The following is a 15,574-nucleotide window of genomic DNA, read 5'->3' on the forward strand; positions in this document are numbered from 1 at the left end:
CAAAACGTTATGTTTGGTGTAAAAGCAACACAGCTCATCACCCTGAACACACCATACCCACTGTCAAACATGGTGGTGGCAGCATCATGGTTTGGGCCTGCTTTTCTTCAGCAGGGACAGGGAAGATGGTTAAAATTGATGGGAAGATGGATGGAGCCAAATACAGGACCATTCTGGAAGAAAACCTGATGGAGTCTGCAAAAGACCTGAGACTGGGACGGAGATTTGTCTTCCAACAAGACAATGATCCAAAACATAAAGCAAAATCTACAATGGAATGGTTCAAAAATAAACATATCCAGGTGTTAGAATGGCCAAGTCAAAGTCCAGACCTGAATCCAATCGAGAATCTGTGGAAAGAACTGAAAACTGCTGTTCACAAATGCTCTCCATCCAAACTCACTGAGCTCGAGCTGTTTTGCAAGGAGGAATGGGAAAAAATGTCAGTCTCTCGATGTGCAAAACTGATAGAGACATACCCCAAGCGACTTACAGCTGTAATCGCAGCAAAAGGTGGCGCTACAAAGTATTAACTTAAGGGGGCTGAATAATTTTGCACGCCCAATTTTTCAGTTTTTGATTTGTTAAAAAAGTTTGAAATATCCAATAAATGTCGTTCCACTTCATGATTGTGTCCCACTTGTTGTTGATTCTTCACAAAAAAATACAGTTTTATATCTTTATGTTTGAAGCCTGAAATGTGGCAAAAGGTCGCAAAGTTCAAGGGGGCCGAATACTTTCGCAAGGCACTGTACATATTTGTGGTTGGCTGATTTATGTGAAATCATATTGTTCTGTTTTGTTTTCTCAGGTGCTGTTTAATCAGTTCAAGTACTTCTTCAACTTATACTTTCTGCTCCTGGCCTGTTCTCAGTTTGTCAATGAGCTCAGGCTAGGTGCTCTGTACACCTACTGGGTTCCTTTGGTAAGCAGTGTAGCATTTTGTCAAAGTAATATAGCATCAAGTATTCACATGATCCATCAATCACTTGCTTTAAAACAAGATACTTGTTGTAAATTTACACATTTAGAAGGTTTGTCTTATATTTTTGTATTTCAGGGAATTGTTTTGATTATTACCATTTTGAGAGAAGCAGTTGAAGAGATCAGATGTTATTGTCGAGACAAAGAAGTGAATTCACAGATATATAGCAAGCTCTCAATAAGAGGTAAGATTTTGTTTGCAGTTGGTACCCAATAAGAAGAATAAACAACAACATAAATATGTTTTATAAACAGGTCCAATGTAACCACTCCAACCAATTAATGACCTACAGTAGTTTTCTGATGCTTCTATTCAGTATAATACAAGTACCTGAATAGTGGGTGTCTCCAATAGAGTTGGGGTCTATTCAAATTTAATTTGAAATTCCAGTTAAATTCTTGAATTCGAATTTCAACAATCTTCATGTTATGGAATTGAAATAGTATTGGATTTAGACTGTTTGGACTGTTTGAATTGGAATTGTAAACACATTTAATCCTTGGAATTGACTTGAATTGGATTTCCCAGTGAATGGAATTAATACATTTAGAATCAAAAGTTGATTGCAAGATTTATTTTAACTTGTATTTCTATATTTCCCATATAGTGAGGCAGTCTGAACAGTGACATGATCAGCCTGAAAGCCGGAGGGAATTTAGTTCTAATTGGAATTGTTAGCGATAATATTGAATTATTGGAATTTACCTAACATTGAAATTGAGAGGAATTTAATTACCTCTGAATGCAAAGACTGACTTGGAATTTGAATGAAATGGAATTTCCTGGGAGAGGGAATTGAATTGAATTTTTGGAATTAACCCCAACCCTGGTCTCCAATCCAGTTATAACTGTATGAGCTTGGTCCGGTCCTGTCTAAGCTGACAGGGGAGTGGGTCCTGGGTGGGAGGGGAGTGATGGCTAATTCAAAGCAGTGATGTAAAAGTGTACACAAGAGGGCTTGGAATAAAGTGCTACTAGCAATAAAAACCTGGAGACCTCTTGTGGTTTTCATCACTTTTCCCCTTTGATCTGGCAGCTTGTTTTATCAATAAACACAATAAATGGTTGCTTCCATGATAGTGGCCTCAGTGGCTTGTCTTGTTGCACAGGGTGTGAGAGATAATGGCATTAAATGCCTGTAGATTGTTTTGCTTTGAGAAAGTAGCTACTCAAGAGCAAAACATGCTGTTAATTTATGTTTTGATGTCAGTCGTCCACCAAGGATTTTTGCATCATCCTGTAGGAATGTATGATTCATAATTTTAAAGTAGTTTCTTTCTCCTTAGTATTTTGACTTCTGACCAATTATTTCTGAAGCTTATTGGGAAAGTTTAGTTTGTGTTAGCAGATTTGTGTATAAAGTAGACTAAACTCAGATAATAAAACCAAGTGAAACAGAATGGGTTTTCAAGCCCAATAAACCTAAATGCATAGCAATATTAATGTATTACATATGCAAAAGCATGAGGTCACAGCAAAGGTCAAGGGTGAGTGACCCGCTCCAAACAATTTTGCCTGTTCATTCCAAATGGAATGAGAGAAAAGGCTCAACTCCCCCCACCTTCCCAACATTCTTTCAGATCTGAAGGCCTACATGGAAAATTACTTTCCCCCCCACATTTAGTGGAAGGAAATCTACAACAACAGTTGTCTACATTTGCAAGGTAACCTGGAGGAGACAGTTTGGCGTAAACAGTGAGCTGAATAGTGTTTCTGTATGTATGGGCCATGAGAAGAGAAGTAGGGAGAATGAAGACTAGTGTTTTAACAGTGTCTTTGAGTGACGTTAATGGTACCAGGATGTCGCACTTCCATAAAAAACCTGTGTGAGCCATGTGAATGTTTACATGGATGTTTTAGATTTGTACTTGTTTGGGTTGTTTTACTCTATTCTTCCTCTCCTAAGAGGAATGGAATGTCCATAAAACAACATTCATCATTCATTTCTGATCTAACAACAATACCATTATGATTTTCAAACTGAATTTAGTCAACTCAACATTCTGCAATCTGAAAATGCTTATTGAATATTCATTTTACATTTGTTTTTATTTCAGGCACTGTGAAGGTGAAAAGTAGTGGCATTCAAGTTGGAGACCTTATAATCGTGGAAAAGGTTTGAATCACTTTATAGATTTCGCCTCAACTGCATCAATGTATTAGGCAAACTACATAACAGGATAGCAAAGTTGCCAAATATGACAAATAATGATTGGTCTGTTAATCTGCTAGACTGGTGACTTGAGGTGAAAGGAGTTAAAGATTTTGTAATCTTGTGATCAATGTTTCTGAGCTTGAGTCTGTCAAGCTCAATGCAGACGTAACTGACACAAACTTTAAATTAACTTAATTGGATCAGAAAACCAAACATTTGACATTTGGATTATTGATGACACTGACAACTTTTTTAAGCAACACTTGTAAGATATTAATCTCTCGTGGACAGGCTACATAAATGGTACTGTAGATCTGTCATGATAAAACGGGATGTGTGAGATCGGCAGCATTAGTTCCAGTGCTTGGGTTTTTCATCACTGGTTATTTGGACAAATCACGATTTTGCAGGTGTTAGCATCTTTTGAATTTTGGAAGGAGAGGGGACATTTGGCCCAAAGACTTGCCCGTAACTTGCAAAGAGAGAGGGTGGAGCTCTTCATTTCGGTTCTGCTCGTTGTTTTCTATCTCTTAACACGTATGGACCCAGAACTTAATCGAGCATCTGACCAATTACGCAAGATTAAAGTTCTGGGTTAGCCGAGATTAGTAGGATATAGACCACCCAGAAAATACCAATGCATTCTTACCAGATAGTTCACTTAAAACGCCATTAAGTTGTCATATCCATGTGGGAAAGTTAAAACAAGGCAATCAATTGTGCCATTCAAATTAGCGTCACAAATGGCATCATCACTGGTAACATTATAATAAAATATAATTTAGTAGGTTATATTTGTCCTATTTCACATGTACAAGTATGTATTATATGCATGTGTGGAATTGATTTTTTTTGCATATTCCAACTCCCCCTTGGAGTGGGGTCATGGCCAGGGTCAGCCATTATCAACAGGGACCTTGGAGCAATTAGGGTTAAGTGCCTTGCTCAAGGGCACTTCAAAAGATTTTTCACCTTGTAGCTTGGGGATTCGAGTTAGCGACCTTTCGGTTATTGGCCCAATGCTCTAACCGCTAGGCTACCTGCCACCACTATGTTGTTAAAAGTATCTTAAGTAATTCTAATAGACATTCCAACTCCTAACAGTATTTTTTACTGGCTACTGTAGAAAGAGTGGATTCTGGGAGTCTTTGAAGGATAGGTCACACGTTGTTCTCTTTATGCATTGTCGATTTTTTTATCCATGACCGAGGAGACAGACATTGAAAGTAAATCGAACTCTGAATTGTTATGATCTTCTGATTTTGAAATCTGTTAAAACATATATTTTTTTAAATAACATTCAAAATGTGTACCACCGCATGGATCTGAAGTGCCACAGTGAATCTTTATTAAACCCATCGACCACTTAAAATAATCAATGTCCAACTCAATGTTTTGAAATCTGTCAACTTAAATAGTGTTGAGAATTCATCTTCCAATTACGCTGACCAGGATTCAGTCACAGTGGAGTCTGGGTCAAACAGAGTGTAAAGCCTGGTCAGGCTCCTATTCAGGGTAAGGCTGGATGATTTGCTGCAGGGATTATTATTGTGACTAGCTGAATGCAGGTAATGTAGCACATTAAAGCAAAAGTCTGAACGTCCATAGTTATAGGGGGGGGTTTAGAAGAACAGGATGCAAGTTGAAGTCGTGTTTTTCTTTATTTCTGCCTTTGTAGAACCAGCGAGTTCCTGCTGACATGATCTTCTTAAGGACCTCTGAAAGAAATGGTAAACATCTGCTGGTCATTCATTCAAATCTCCAAAACAGGATAGTTAGGGTAATGGCATGTTTAAAAAGGGTGGTGAGGTGAAGGGATTAGCCTAGAGCCAGGACAGGAAGTGCAACAATGTCTAAATTGTAATTGGGTCCAGTAGGCTATCGTTCAAAGTGGTGGTTGGGGGGGACGGGTTGTGGTAGAAGACAGAAGAAGCATGGTCCATTCATTTCCCCTGACCATTTTTGTCTTTTAAATTGCAAGTTAATTCCTAAGGAAAATCCTCAAGACAGGCAGAGTGTAGAATAGAAAGAACATATATAAAATGCAAAGAGAAAACTGGGGAACCAAGGTACAAAGACTGAGCCTAATCTGAATAAACAAATGTGTTATTGGATGAGATTTGAAAGAGTGGTGACAGAAACAGAATGAATTGCTCCCATGCAAAACAATGCCATCTTCACCAGGCTTGTTGTTTTCTAAACAAGTACACCACCACCCCCTCGATAACTAGCAGCTGTTAGGATCCATCGGAAACATGCAATAAAACATTTGGAGTACGACAACCTTACACTTTTATTATCTTGATTTGGAGTAAAACAAACTAGATGAAGCATGCTTATTTGTGGTTGTGCTTTCCTGTGGGGGGAGGAAAAACAACATGTTTATTTTACTGGAAATAGTGGTTAGTTGGTTATCTCTCTGACACATGGAGGCCATTAGGTCAATTATGAAGAGGCTAGCTAGGCCCAGTGGTCTGAGCTATAGACAGGCAGGCAGGATGACGCAGACCAGGAGGAACTGGAGTTACTGGAGGCTGTGGGGGGATGAGGGTTGGGTTGGCATGGATACCTCTTCACTTTCTTGTTGATCCCCAGAGTAATGTGCAGTTGGGCACCATTCATATTTGAGCACTATTTTGCAGTAAGTCATTTGGTAAGATATGTTTATGTTGAAAGATAGAGGGGATGAAGGATGCACCAAATAAAAGAATACTAGAAGTTGACGCATGTGACAAAATTTACGAGTTTGTAAATTATCGTTATTTTACATAGGGTAACACATTTTGTTTTTTAGATGGACAGAATGTAGTTATTTGTACCATGGAGGCCCTATAACTCTGAACGCTTCTGCAATCTCTAAAGCCTACACAACGGTGCCCCCTAGAGGTGTCTGACTCCATTCTGGATCAGTTATTTTCCTCACTTCTGCCTTGTTCTAGGCTCCTGCTTCCTGCGTACTGACCAACTGGACGGAGAGACGGACTGGAAACTACGCCACCCAGTGGCCTGTACTCAGAGGCTGCCCACTGCTGCTGTGAGTCACCAGACCAGATGGCTGATCTATCTTTTAGTAGAATACGATGTTGGCACTGCACTGACTGCAGAAAAATGTAGTAAAGTAATGCCACATCTCATGTTTTTGGGGGATGTTCTTGGAATTTTTATTGCTTATTGATAAGTGACCATGTTGTGATTGCTCCTCCAGGATCTTCTCCAGATCAGATCCTATGTGTATGCAGAGGAACCAAACATTGACATCCACAACTTTATTGGCACTTTCACCAGGGTGAGTGTTAGGGCCTGAACAATTATATTTTACTTTTCTTGTTTAAGACATGCATAAAGACAATTGCCACCATATATAGTGAACTTTGATGAAGGACTTTCTGTTTTCATGGAGTAATGTTCCATACTCTGTCTGTGTTTTGTGTCCTCTGTGCTGTGCTTTAGGAGGATGGAGACCCTCCAGTCAATGAGAGTCTCAGTATTGAGAATACCCTTTGGGCCAGCACTGTCATCGCCTCTGGTAAATACCAACTCCCCCAGTGGTGTGCTCTTTCTCTCCACTGAAGCAGCTAAAACATGAAAGGAAGCAGTACCAGCCCTTCCTCCATCCCTCTCTCCCTCCATCTATTGCTAGAGCAGTGATGGGGCATTACTTCGTCCACGCTTGATGTGCTGATGATTTAAAACTAGTTTGGGGTAGTTAACCATAAAAGACAACGTTTCCCTAAAGGGAAAAAACACTACATGGAGATTTCAGAGTCTAACCTACTGTATATAGCATACGGTAGTCATTTGGCAAATTGGCAAACTCTCATGTACTACTGTCATTATACATTTCAAAACATGCATTCACATCAAGGGAAGTCTTCTACATGCTTTATTATATGGTATGGTTTATGATTCGAAACTTGTCAGTTTAAAAGTTTCAGTCCATTACTTGAATGTTCTGTCTCTGTAGGCACTGTGGTAGGAGTAGTTATTTACACAGGCAAGGAACTCCGGAGTGTGATGAACACCTCAGACCCAAGGCACAAGGTATATTAATGTCAAACATCCTGCACATGACGCTTTCCTTTAGTACATGAACTCATGCAAGAGTCTTAAAAAAAGAAAATACCCTGGTCAATTTATGTACTGTAAAGTAAACCACTACCAATACTCAAATAATCATATCATTTCAACAGTTGTTCCATAATATTGTGTTTAGAGTGTTTTGACGTGTACTGCCTGATGTCATTCTCATTTATCATCTCTTGTAGGTTGGCCTATTTGACCTGGAAGTGAACTGTTTAACCAAGATCCTGTTTGGGGCTTTGGTGGTGGTGTCTCTGGTCATGGTGGCCCTCCAACACTTTGCCGGCCGTTGGTATCTGCAGATCTTCCGCTTCCTGCTGCTTTTCTCCAACATTGTCCCCATCAGGTAGGAGTTTAACACACTTTCTATTTAATTTAAATGAGCAATTAATAAATGCATATTTAACAACATTTAACAGCAGGTTTAAGACCAAAAGTTGGTATTTTCAGTTGAGGCCTACATTTACATAAAATCTACCCTTGCTTAATTGTTTCTACATATCCTTATAAGCATGTTTGATGGACAACCTAAACCCATTAATATCCACATTTTATTAAATGAATAAAATGTGAACTTTGTCTATCCAGCTTGCGTGTGAACCTGGACATGGGTAAGATGGTGTTCAGCTGGATGATCAGAAGAGACTCTAAGATCCCTGGTACGGTGGTCAGGGCCAGCACTATACCTGAACAACTGGGACGCATCTCCTACCTGCTCACTGACAAAACAGGTCTGCTACTTTTGTGGTTTATATACATAAATATGTAATTATTGACTGCCGGACTATCGTAGCTGTGGACTCTGTGTTGAGCTTAAGAGGTAAGAGTGCCTCCATAAACTGTCAGCTTAGTCAATTCACATAATATGTAACTATGGTAATAAAACATGACAGTAAAGTACAAGGTTTGCAGAAAACTGCTAAATGTTGTAGTGCACAGGACGAGTAGTGGCTAGTGCTACAATATAAGACAATGCCAAATGCCTGTATCTTGTTTTAGTAGTCAGAAGAGGACATTGCCCCAACATGTCAGTCTGTCATATGAGAGTTGATAGTGTTGAAGATTTGCTAAGGTTATGTTCATTATGAGTGCTAGGGCAAGCCTGTCCATGATCAGGGCGATGAGGCCTAGGGGTCAAAGGTCAGTCTAATGTAGGTGCTGTAGGGGCTTCTCAGGTCATCCTGAAATACTAGCTACAGAGAGGGGGGCTTTTAAAGTGTGAAGACAGTCAGGACACTGACAGCATGGAAAGATACTTGACTTGTAGATCATAGTGTGACTGTGTTTAAAAATCACTATTTTTAAATTATTATAATCATTTTAACACTTCCATCTCGCTTCCAACACTTCTGACACCAGTGCAAATAACCTCTTGATCAGTAGAAATGCTACACATAGTATAAATTGTGGTTATGTGTTTGATGCAGGGACTCTTACCCAGAATGAGATGGTGTTCCGTCGCCTCCATCTTGGAACGGTGGCCTATGGAATGGACTCCATGGACGAGGTGCAGAGCCACGTGTTTAGTGCCTACACACAGGTAAACAATAACCATCACCACTGAGCCATATTGAGATAGTTGTGGCGCACATAGAGCGTCATTGACAGAAACGACAATTGCCAAACTCTCTATGTAGACCTGTGGCTTTGCATCTGTCCATATGGGCTGTGGGCAATGAATTACTAATTGGTGAGACAGTCAATGCTTGAAAACTCAAAAGAATTCTGTGTGAAAACCAATAACAACCCTTGTCTTTAGGGCATATCTTTTGGACAGCATATCAGCTAAGTGATTATTGTTTGGCTGAATGCTTCCTGACCCCTAATGACATTCTTTGTCCCTTTGACACCAGAGGTTAGTGGAGAAGGAAACCGGATTAGCCACTAGCCCCAGAGCCCACTAGCACTGACCTGCCCTAGTTTAATGACTCCACCATTAACCCCTGTGGAAACACAACCCCCAGCCTAAAAATAGCAGCAGCAAGATGCTAAAGCTAATTGTTCATATTTCTTATTTTGTTACACACCTGGTTGTGTTTACTTTCTGTGGTTGGTATGAATGAATAGGGTAGGATTAGTTAAATGACTTGGTTAGTAGTCATTTTAGAACTGAGTAAGTTCAGAGAAGTGTTGTTTTAGCACTACAAAACGCATATATTCCATATACTTTATTGCCATAGTTACTGAATAAGGCAGCTCACAGGTACATGTACTGTATATATACATTACAGTATATATTCCCCACAAATAATTTATTTATGTGATGACTGTTTGTCAATCCATGGCTGAGAAAAAAAGTTTATTATTAAAAAACGCTCTACTAATTATTGAAAACCTTGCAGGTAGACAGATGCTCCAACTCAGTCGGCTAACTTTTCTTTTCTGCACCTTCCACCCCACAGCCCTCTCATGACCTCCCAGCATCCAGAGTTCCGGCGGCCACTAAGGTTCGTAAGACCATCAGCAGCCGTGTGCATGAGGCGGTGAAGGCCATCGCCCTGGTGCACTGTGTGACGCCCGCGTACGAGGCCAACGGCGTGACGGACCAGGCCGAAGCAGAGCAGCATTATGAGGACACCTGTAGGGTTTACCAGGCTGCCAGCCCAGACGAGGTACACAACGGCTCACCCTAACTACTAGACATAACTGTCCAAAAATATAGCAACCAGGGGTTGTTAGTGTTTTATACAAATAATTAATTAACAGTTGACATTTGCTCTGCGAGGTTATAATATTGTTTTTTGTTAAAGATACAGTAGACCAACATATACAAAAAATTGCATGGGAAAAATGTGAGTTGTCTACTCAACACCCTCAGGAAGGTTAAAGGGAATTGTTACTAGGTATTGCGACAGTAGAATAATAGAGTCCAAGTTAAATGATGGAGAGGGTCTCTTCAAATGATTTTGAAGTTTGAACCCTTAGCAGTTGTTGCCGTGGACTAACTGCTGCCTGCTGCCTTTGAAGGAAACCTTGAGGAGACAAATGACACGTGTACCTAGCTATGTCATTGATCGCTATGAATCATTTGAAGTCCAGGAAGAAGGCTGAGGAGGAATTCACCTTGATCCATTTCCCGTAGTGTAAATACACATTTCCTTAATGTGCTCCCCTGTCTATTGGATTTCAGCTAACCTATTCCCTCTTTGAATCTCCTACCTTAGTATTAGATACTTTGATATGGCCCACAGCTTTTGTTTTTATGGTGAGCTGTGGCTTATTGTATGCTCAACTTCATGCAATACAAGCATATTTTTTTTTCTCTCGCAAATATGTATGAGTCTTGAAGCTCCTGGCCTGTTCCAAGATTTCTCACAGGTTACAATATAAGTCAATGTGTTGCTATTCCCTTTCTTGATTGAATGTTTTTGCAATTGATAAAACAGGTATATTGTATCCGCTTGATATGATCTTGGCTCAAATTCAGTTTGCTTTCCTATGGCTTCTCAGGAAGTCTATATATAGATATGGTGTTGACTGTTGGTTGCCGGTGGTAGTGGTCACAATGTCAGTGGCAGTTGCATGCATGGTTTATAATCGTAAGCCATTTATCTAACTTGCTTTGTTGGATGTGATATAGGTAATTGCCAAAATAAAGGAAATACCAACTGAGTGTCTTGTTAGGGCTGCCAGAACGGCTTCAATGCACTTTGGCATAGATTCTACAAGTGTCTGGAACACTATTGGAGGTATGAAACACCATTCTTCAACAAGAAATTCCATAGTTTGGTGTTTTGTTAATAGTGGTGGAAAACACTGTCTCAGGCGCCGCTCCAGAATCACCCATAAGTGTTCAATTGGGTTGAGATCTGGAGACTGAGACGGCTATGGCATATCGTGAATCATCAGCAAGTTGAGCAGTCTTCGTCACTGACGCTCCTGCCAAACGTGCCCCAACAATCACCCCTCTTTCAAAGTCACTGAGATTTCTTCTTCTAACCATGGTAGACAAAGTAATGGGCAACTGGGCCTGCCCAGTATTTTTATACATCACTCTAAGCATGATGGGATGTTAATTCCACACCTGTGTGGCAGCACCTGTTTTGAATATACTTTGTATCCCTCATTTACTCAAGTGTTTTCTTTATTTGGCAGTTACCTGTACATGTTTGGCAGATATAACCCATTTTTTAATGAAATCAAAATGAATAGTCCTGGTTGTTGTGTGGAGATATTATTCCAAAACTTGTGCTTTTACATCTGCTTATTTAGTATATCATATGTATTATGTCTAATATATTGATTGTGATATCGACTCAAGAGAAGTGTGTTCTTATAAAAAAAAGGCAGAGTATAAAGTATTTCCTGAGGGTTATACTTCCAAGCAGGGCCAATAAGAATTTTAGCTTCTGCCAAGCTGTGGTTTTGACTCCAGATATTTGCCAGTAGCAGATCCAGCTCAATTAAATCCTAGACATTCCCATGACTAGGTGGTGCTGTTGGGTTGGAGGCCGATTCACTGCTCATCTCCATAGTGAATGTAGCCTTACTAATGTTACCATGACTAAGTCAAACACCTCATTCTCCCCAACTTGTATGACCAACACACAAGGTAGTCAGAGCTTTGTTGATCATTATGGAGTTCAGCTCAAGACTACCATTAGCCAAGCATAGCCCCAGGCCAAATATTAGCATAAAATAAGTATTGTTTGTTAGCTGGAAGAGGCTTGGTTTGGGACCGGACTTTGGAAGTGTTTAGGGTCCAATTGATGCCTCTTCCTGTCCATCTGAGATTGAAATTAGAGACCGGTCAGTGTAGGCATGGGGGATGAATTGTGTTTCTGGAAGTTATTGGGAAAAATAACTTCTGAAAAAAGTGACTCTTTCAATCATTCCAAATGTCGTCTGTTTGGCATTATCATCATGTGCCCTTCAAAAGAGACCAGAAACAACATGTGGCATTGTCTTTTAAAATTGTCTTCCTAGTTTGTCAATCAATACTCTTGAGTGCAGAAAATGCTTTTATTATTGATTTGAGCTGAAGTAGAGCTGTGCTCTTTGATGTGCTACTCAGATTTATATTTCCTGTTCTTTCATTTGTCCTGTGAAAAGGTACATCATGTTAATCTCTTGTGAAAAGACTACGTAAACATAAATGGTACTGTAGATCTGTCATGATACAACGGGATGTGTGAAATCAGCAGCATTAGTTCCAGTGCTTGGGTTTTTCGTCACTGATTATTTGGTACAAATCATGATTTTGCAGGTGTTAGCATCTTTTGAATTTTGGAAGGAGAGGGGACATTTGGCCCAAAGACTTGCCTGTAAATTGTAAAGAGAGAGGTTGGTGCTTTTCATTCCGGATCCGCTCATTCTATCTCTTCTCTTAACACTATGGACCCAGAACTTCATTGACTATCTGACCAATTACGCAATACTTCAGTTCTGGGTTAACCAAGATGAACCCATTTCATGCTAAAACAGTCCTTTCTCATTTTACCTTATCAAATGTATGTATTTTTATAACCACCCATTCACCAAACTGTTGCTAGGTTTCGCTGGTGCAATGGACAGAGAGTGTGGGTCTGACCCTGGTCGGACGGGACCAGAACTCCATGCAGCTGAGGACTCCTAGTGGACAGATCCTGAACTTCACCATCCTACAGATATTCCCTTTCACCTATGTTAGCAAGCGAATGGGAATCATAGTTCGAGTGAGTGCTGCTGACTAGGATATGAATTTGATTTGAAAATTCTAATTTGAGTCATCCCTTTACAGTTGCCAGAGGTGTATGCTTTCCTCAGCTGATCTAATGTATTGTGGAAGATCATTTGTATTTTGCTTGATTGCCGGCCAACAGATCCATTGTATAGCTGATATCAGTAGGGCCAACTGTTTGGGACCAACTGCTCTTTTTTAAGATACATTTTATGGCTTTTGATCCTGAGCATTGATCCATTTATCTATCAAGACATAGGCTGATCTAAGACAGACTTGACCCTGCTATGAACTCCGATGACTAAGTCTCTGTGCTGTCTGCATGACTAACTATTGTTGTTGGCTTGGATAGACCTGGTAAAACTCTACTTTAGGAAGGCTGTCATTAAACTTGGCTTCCTCAAGAAAATATTTTCAGACATGTTTGGACCCCTTGTGAACATTAACACCAAAATAAGTTTCCCTTTCTATCCACCATCCAACCAACCAACAATAATAAACTAATCCTTTATGTGCATCTCTACACATACATTCCAACTTATTGATTGATGTGAATGTTTTTCTTAATTTCTGTTTGTCAAGCATTGAATGAAGGTAATGACAGTGAATGGTCTGTTTTATAGGATGAGTCTACAGGAGAAATAACCTTCTACATGAAGGGTGCAGACGTAGTGATGGCAGGCATCGTCCAGTATAATGATTGGCTGGAAGAAGAGGTATTTTTGGTTTCCTCTATTAAAACACGTCATTTTAGTTTTAATAAATGACCACCATGAATTGATTATAGTGTGTTGTGGTCATCTTTATGGTGTTGCTGTCAATTTTCCCTTTCTTGGGAAGGTTCAGTCCTTGTGTATGTTTGAACGTTCTGATATTAATGTTTTGGTGTTACTTTTGCTCTTTCTTCCAGTGTGGAAATATGGCCAGGGAAGGCCTGAGGGTCTTGGTCGTTTCCAAAAAGTCTCTAACAGAGGAACAGTACCAAGACTTTGAGGTTGGTAGCATGCCCTCTCTATCTTTGGTCGAGCTTCAATGTAACTGTCGTCACGTTGTTCCATAGAGTATGGGACTGTGCCTTAACCCAAGCCAACAGAAGGAGGAGGATGTTTAGATGGAGAATTAATTGACTGTCCTGAGTAACCAAGCCCACCGTTAGCGACCTTGACATTTCAGTGTGTCATAGCCATTTGGCAAAGTCATTAGTGAGGCTGAAGCTTAGGGTATCCATCGTGGTTTGAGCACATCCACATAGTGTCATAAATAGAAGGGAAATTCCTTTTGATCAACGTCTGGGTTTGTGAAACCAGGTGTGGTAATATTCTTACAATGACATGAATTTACTAGTTGCTGCACCTCCCTCTGTATGTGTTGTTTTTACTTTACCAGTGTATTATTAGTATTAGTGCCACTCCTTATGAGATTACAGAAATGTACATTTGTGTTGGATGACAATATAGCACTAATTTGTTTATCGTCCTACACAAAATACACTCTTTCCAGGTGTTGTCTTGGAGTTGTCATGTCCTTTCAAGTCTTTTATATCTGCTAGGTAGCCTACCTACCTGCCAACAACAAACCAACAACAACAAATACAAAAACAAAATAGTTTCCACAGATACTCGCCATTGTTCTTAAGATGTCAAGTGTGTTGTTTGATACTCGGATATCCCTCTCTCTCTCACACACACACACACACACACACACACACACACTCCCATTCTCAATGCAGGGTGGGAGGGCGGGCAGATGGGCAGTGTCTCCCCTGCAGCCCCACCAGGCCCATTGCCTGAGTGTATAATTGTGAGAGCTGGCTGGTGGGCGGTGGTGACTCACGCATAGATCTTGTGTTCTTGAGTGAGTCACTCAGATAGCTTTTTGCTTTATCTCCTCTGAGCTGGAGACTGCTGGACATTTACTTGCTCCTTCCAAAACATGTTACATTTGACGATTTTGTATGTTTGACAGTTAATAAATCAAACTAGCTAAACTCCAATATGCTATATTCGGATAATGTCTCACAATCCAAATATATTCACCACATTTCTCTCGTTACTTTCTCCACAGGCCCGATATGTCCAGGCCAAGCTGAGTGTGCACGACCGGTCTCTGAAGGTTGCCACGGTGATCGAGAGCCTGGAGATGGAGATGGAGCTGCTGTGTTTGACAGGGGTGGAGGACCAACTGCAGGCTGACGTACGGCCCACCCTGGAGATCCTACGTAATGCAGGCATCAAGGTCAGGGGGCAGTGGGGTAGACGGCCTTAGCAACAATTCACTTCAATACATTTTACATTGACGTTTTAGTCATTTAGCAGACGCTTTATCCAGAGTGCATACATTTTCATACTTTTTTTCAATACACTTTATTTATCCCTGGGCTTTATGCCCTCTGAAACTGTTGTTATGTGTTGTGTCATTGTTTGAATGTGGATAAGAAATGTAAAACGTATTAATCACACAGAAATGTCATTTTAAAACTGTTTTACCTGTGTAGGTGTGGATGTTAACTGGAGATAAGCTGGAAACAGCCACGTGCACGGCTAAGAATGCTCATCTGGTGACCCGCAACCAGGAAATCCACATCTTTAATTCGGTGAGTGGAGAAGCACTAGAGGGCATTTTTCTGTTCAACCACTGCACTTTCAATATAATGTTTATTGTGAATTTGAATAAATTGCTTTAGCATAAGGGGTCA

The 15,574-nt window shown here is 40.2% G+C and overlaps 1 protein-coding gene across 1 annotated transcript in view; it reads left to right on the plus strand.

Annotated features, from left to right (window-relative positions):
- Positions 1 to 15,574, plus strand: part of LOC139416754 (probable phospholipid-transporting ATPase IIA) — a 39,542-nt gene that overhangs the window by 10,946 nt on the left and 13,022 nt on the right. Inside the window, exons 3-19 of the mRNA XM_071165795.1 lie at positions 812 to 925; positions 1,061 to 1,169; positions 3,043 to 3,101; positions 4,819 to 4,870; positions 6,080 to 6,174; positions 6,346 to 6,426; positions 6,591 to 6,666; positions 7,105 to 7,181; positions 7,406 to 7,566; positions 7,809 to 7,951; positions 8,648 to 8,760; positions 9,623 to 9,832; positions 12,713 to 12,874; positions 13,503 to 13,595; positions 13,790 to 13,873; positions 14,944 to 15,114; positions 15,374 to 15,472. Of these exons, the coding sequence (XP_071021896.1) occupies positions 812 to 925; positions 1,061 to 1,169; positions 3,043 to 3,101; positions 4,819 to 4,870; positions 6,080 to 6,174; positions 6,346 to 6,426; positions 6,591 to 6,666; positions 7,105 to 7,181; positions 7,406 to 7,566; positions 7,809 to 7,951; positions 8,648 to 8,760; positions 9,623 to 9,832; positions 12,713 to 12,874; positions 13,503 to 13,595; positions 13,790 to 13,873; positions 14,944 to 15,114; positions 15,374 to 15,472 (1,899 nt within the window). The remainder of the gene's footprint in view (positions 1 to 811; positions 926 to 1,060; positions 1,170 to 3,042; positions 3,102 to 4,818; positions 4,871 to 6,079; positions 6,175 to 6,345; positions 6,427 to 6,590; positions 6,667 to 7,104; positions 7,182 to 7,405; positions 7,567 to 7,808; positions 7,952 to 8,647; positions 8,761 to 9,622; positions 9,833 to 12,712; positions 12,875 to 13,502; positions 13,596 to 13,789; positions 13,874 to 14,943; positions 15,115 to 15,373; positions 15,473 to 15,574) is intronic.

The sequence above is a fragment of the Oncorhynchus clarkii genome, chromosome 9 (genome assembly GCF_045791955.1).
Source record: "Oncorhynchus clarkii lewisi isolate Uvic-CL-2024 chromosome 9, UVic_Ocla_1.0, whole genome shotgun sequence".
Lineage (NCBI taxonomy): Eukaryota > Metazoa > Chordata > Actinopteri > Salmoniformes > Salmonidae > Oncorhynchus > Oncorhynchus clarkii.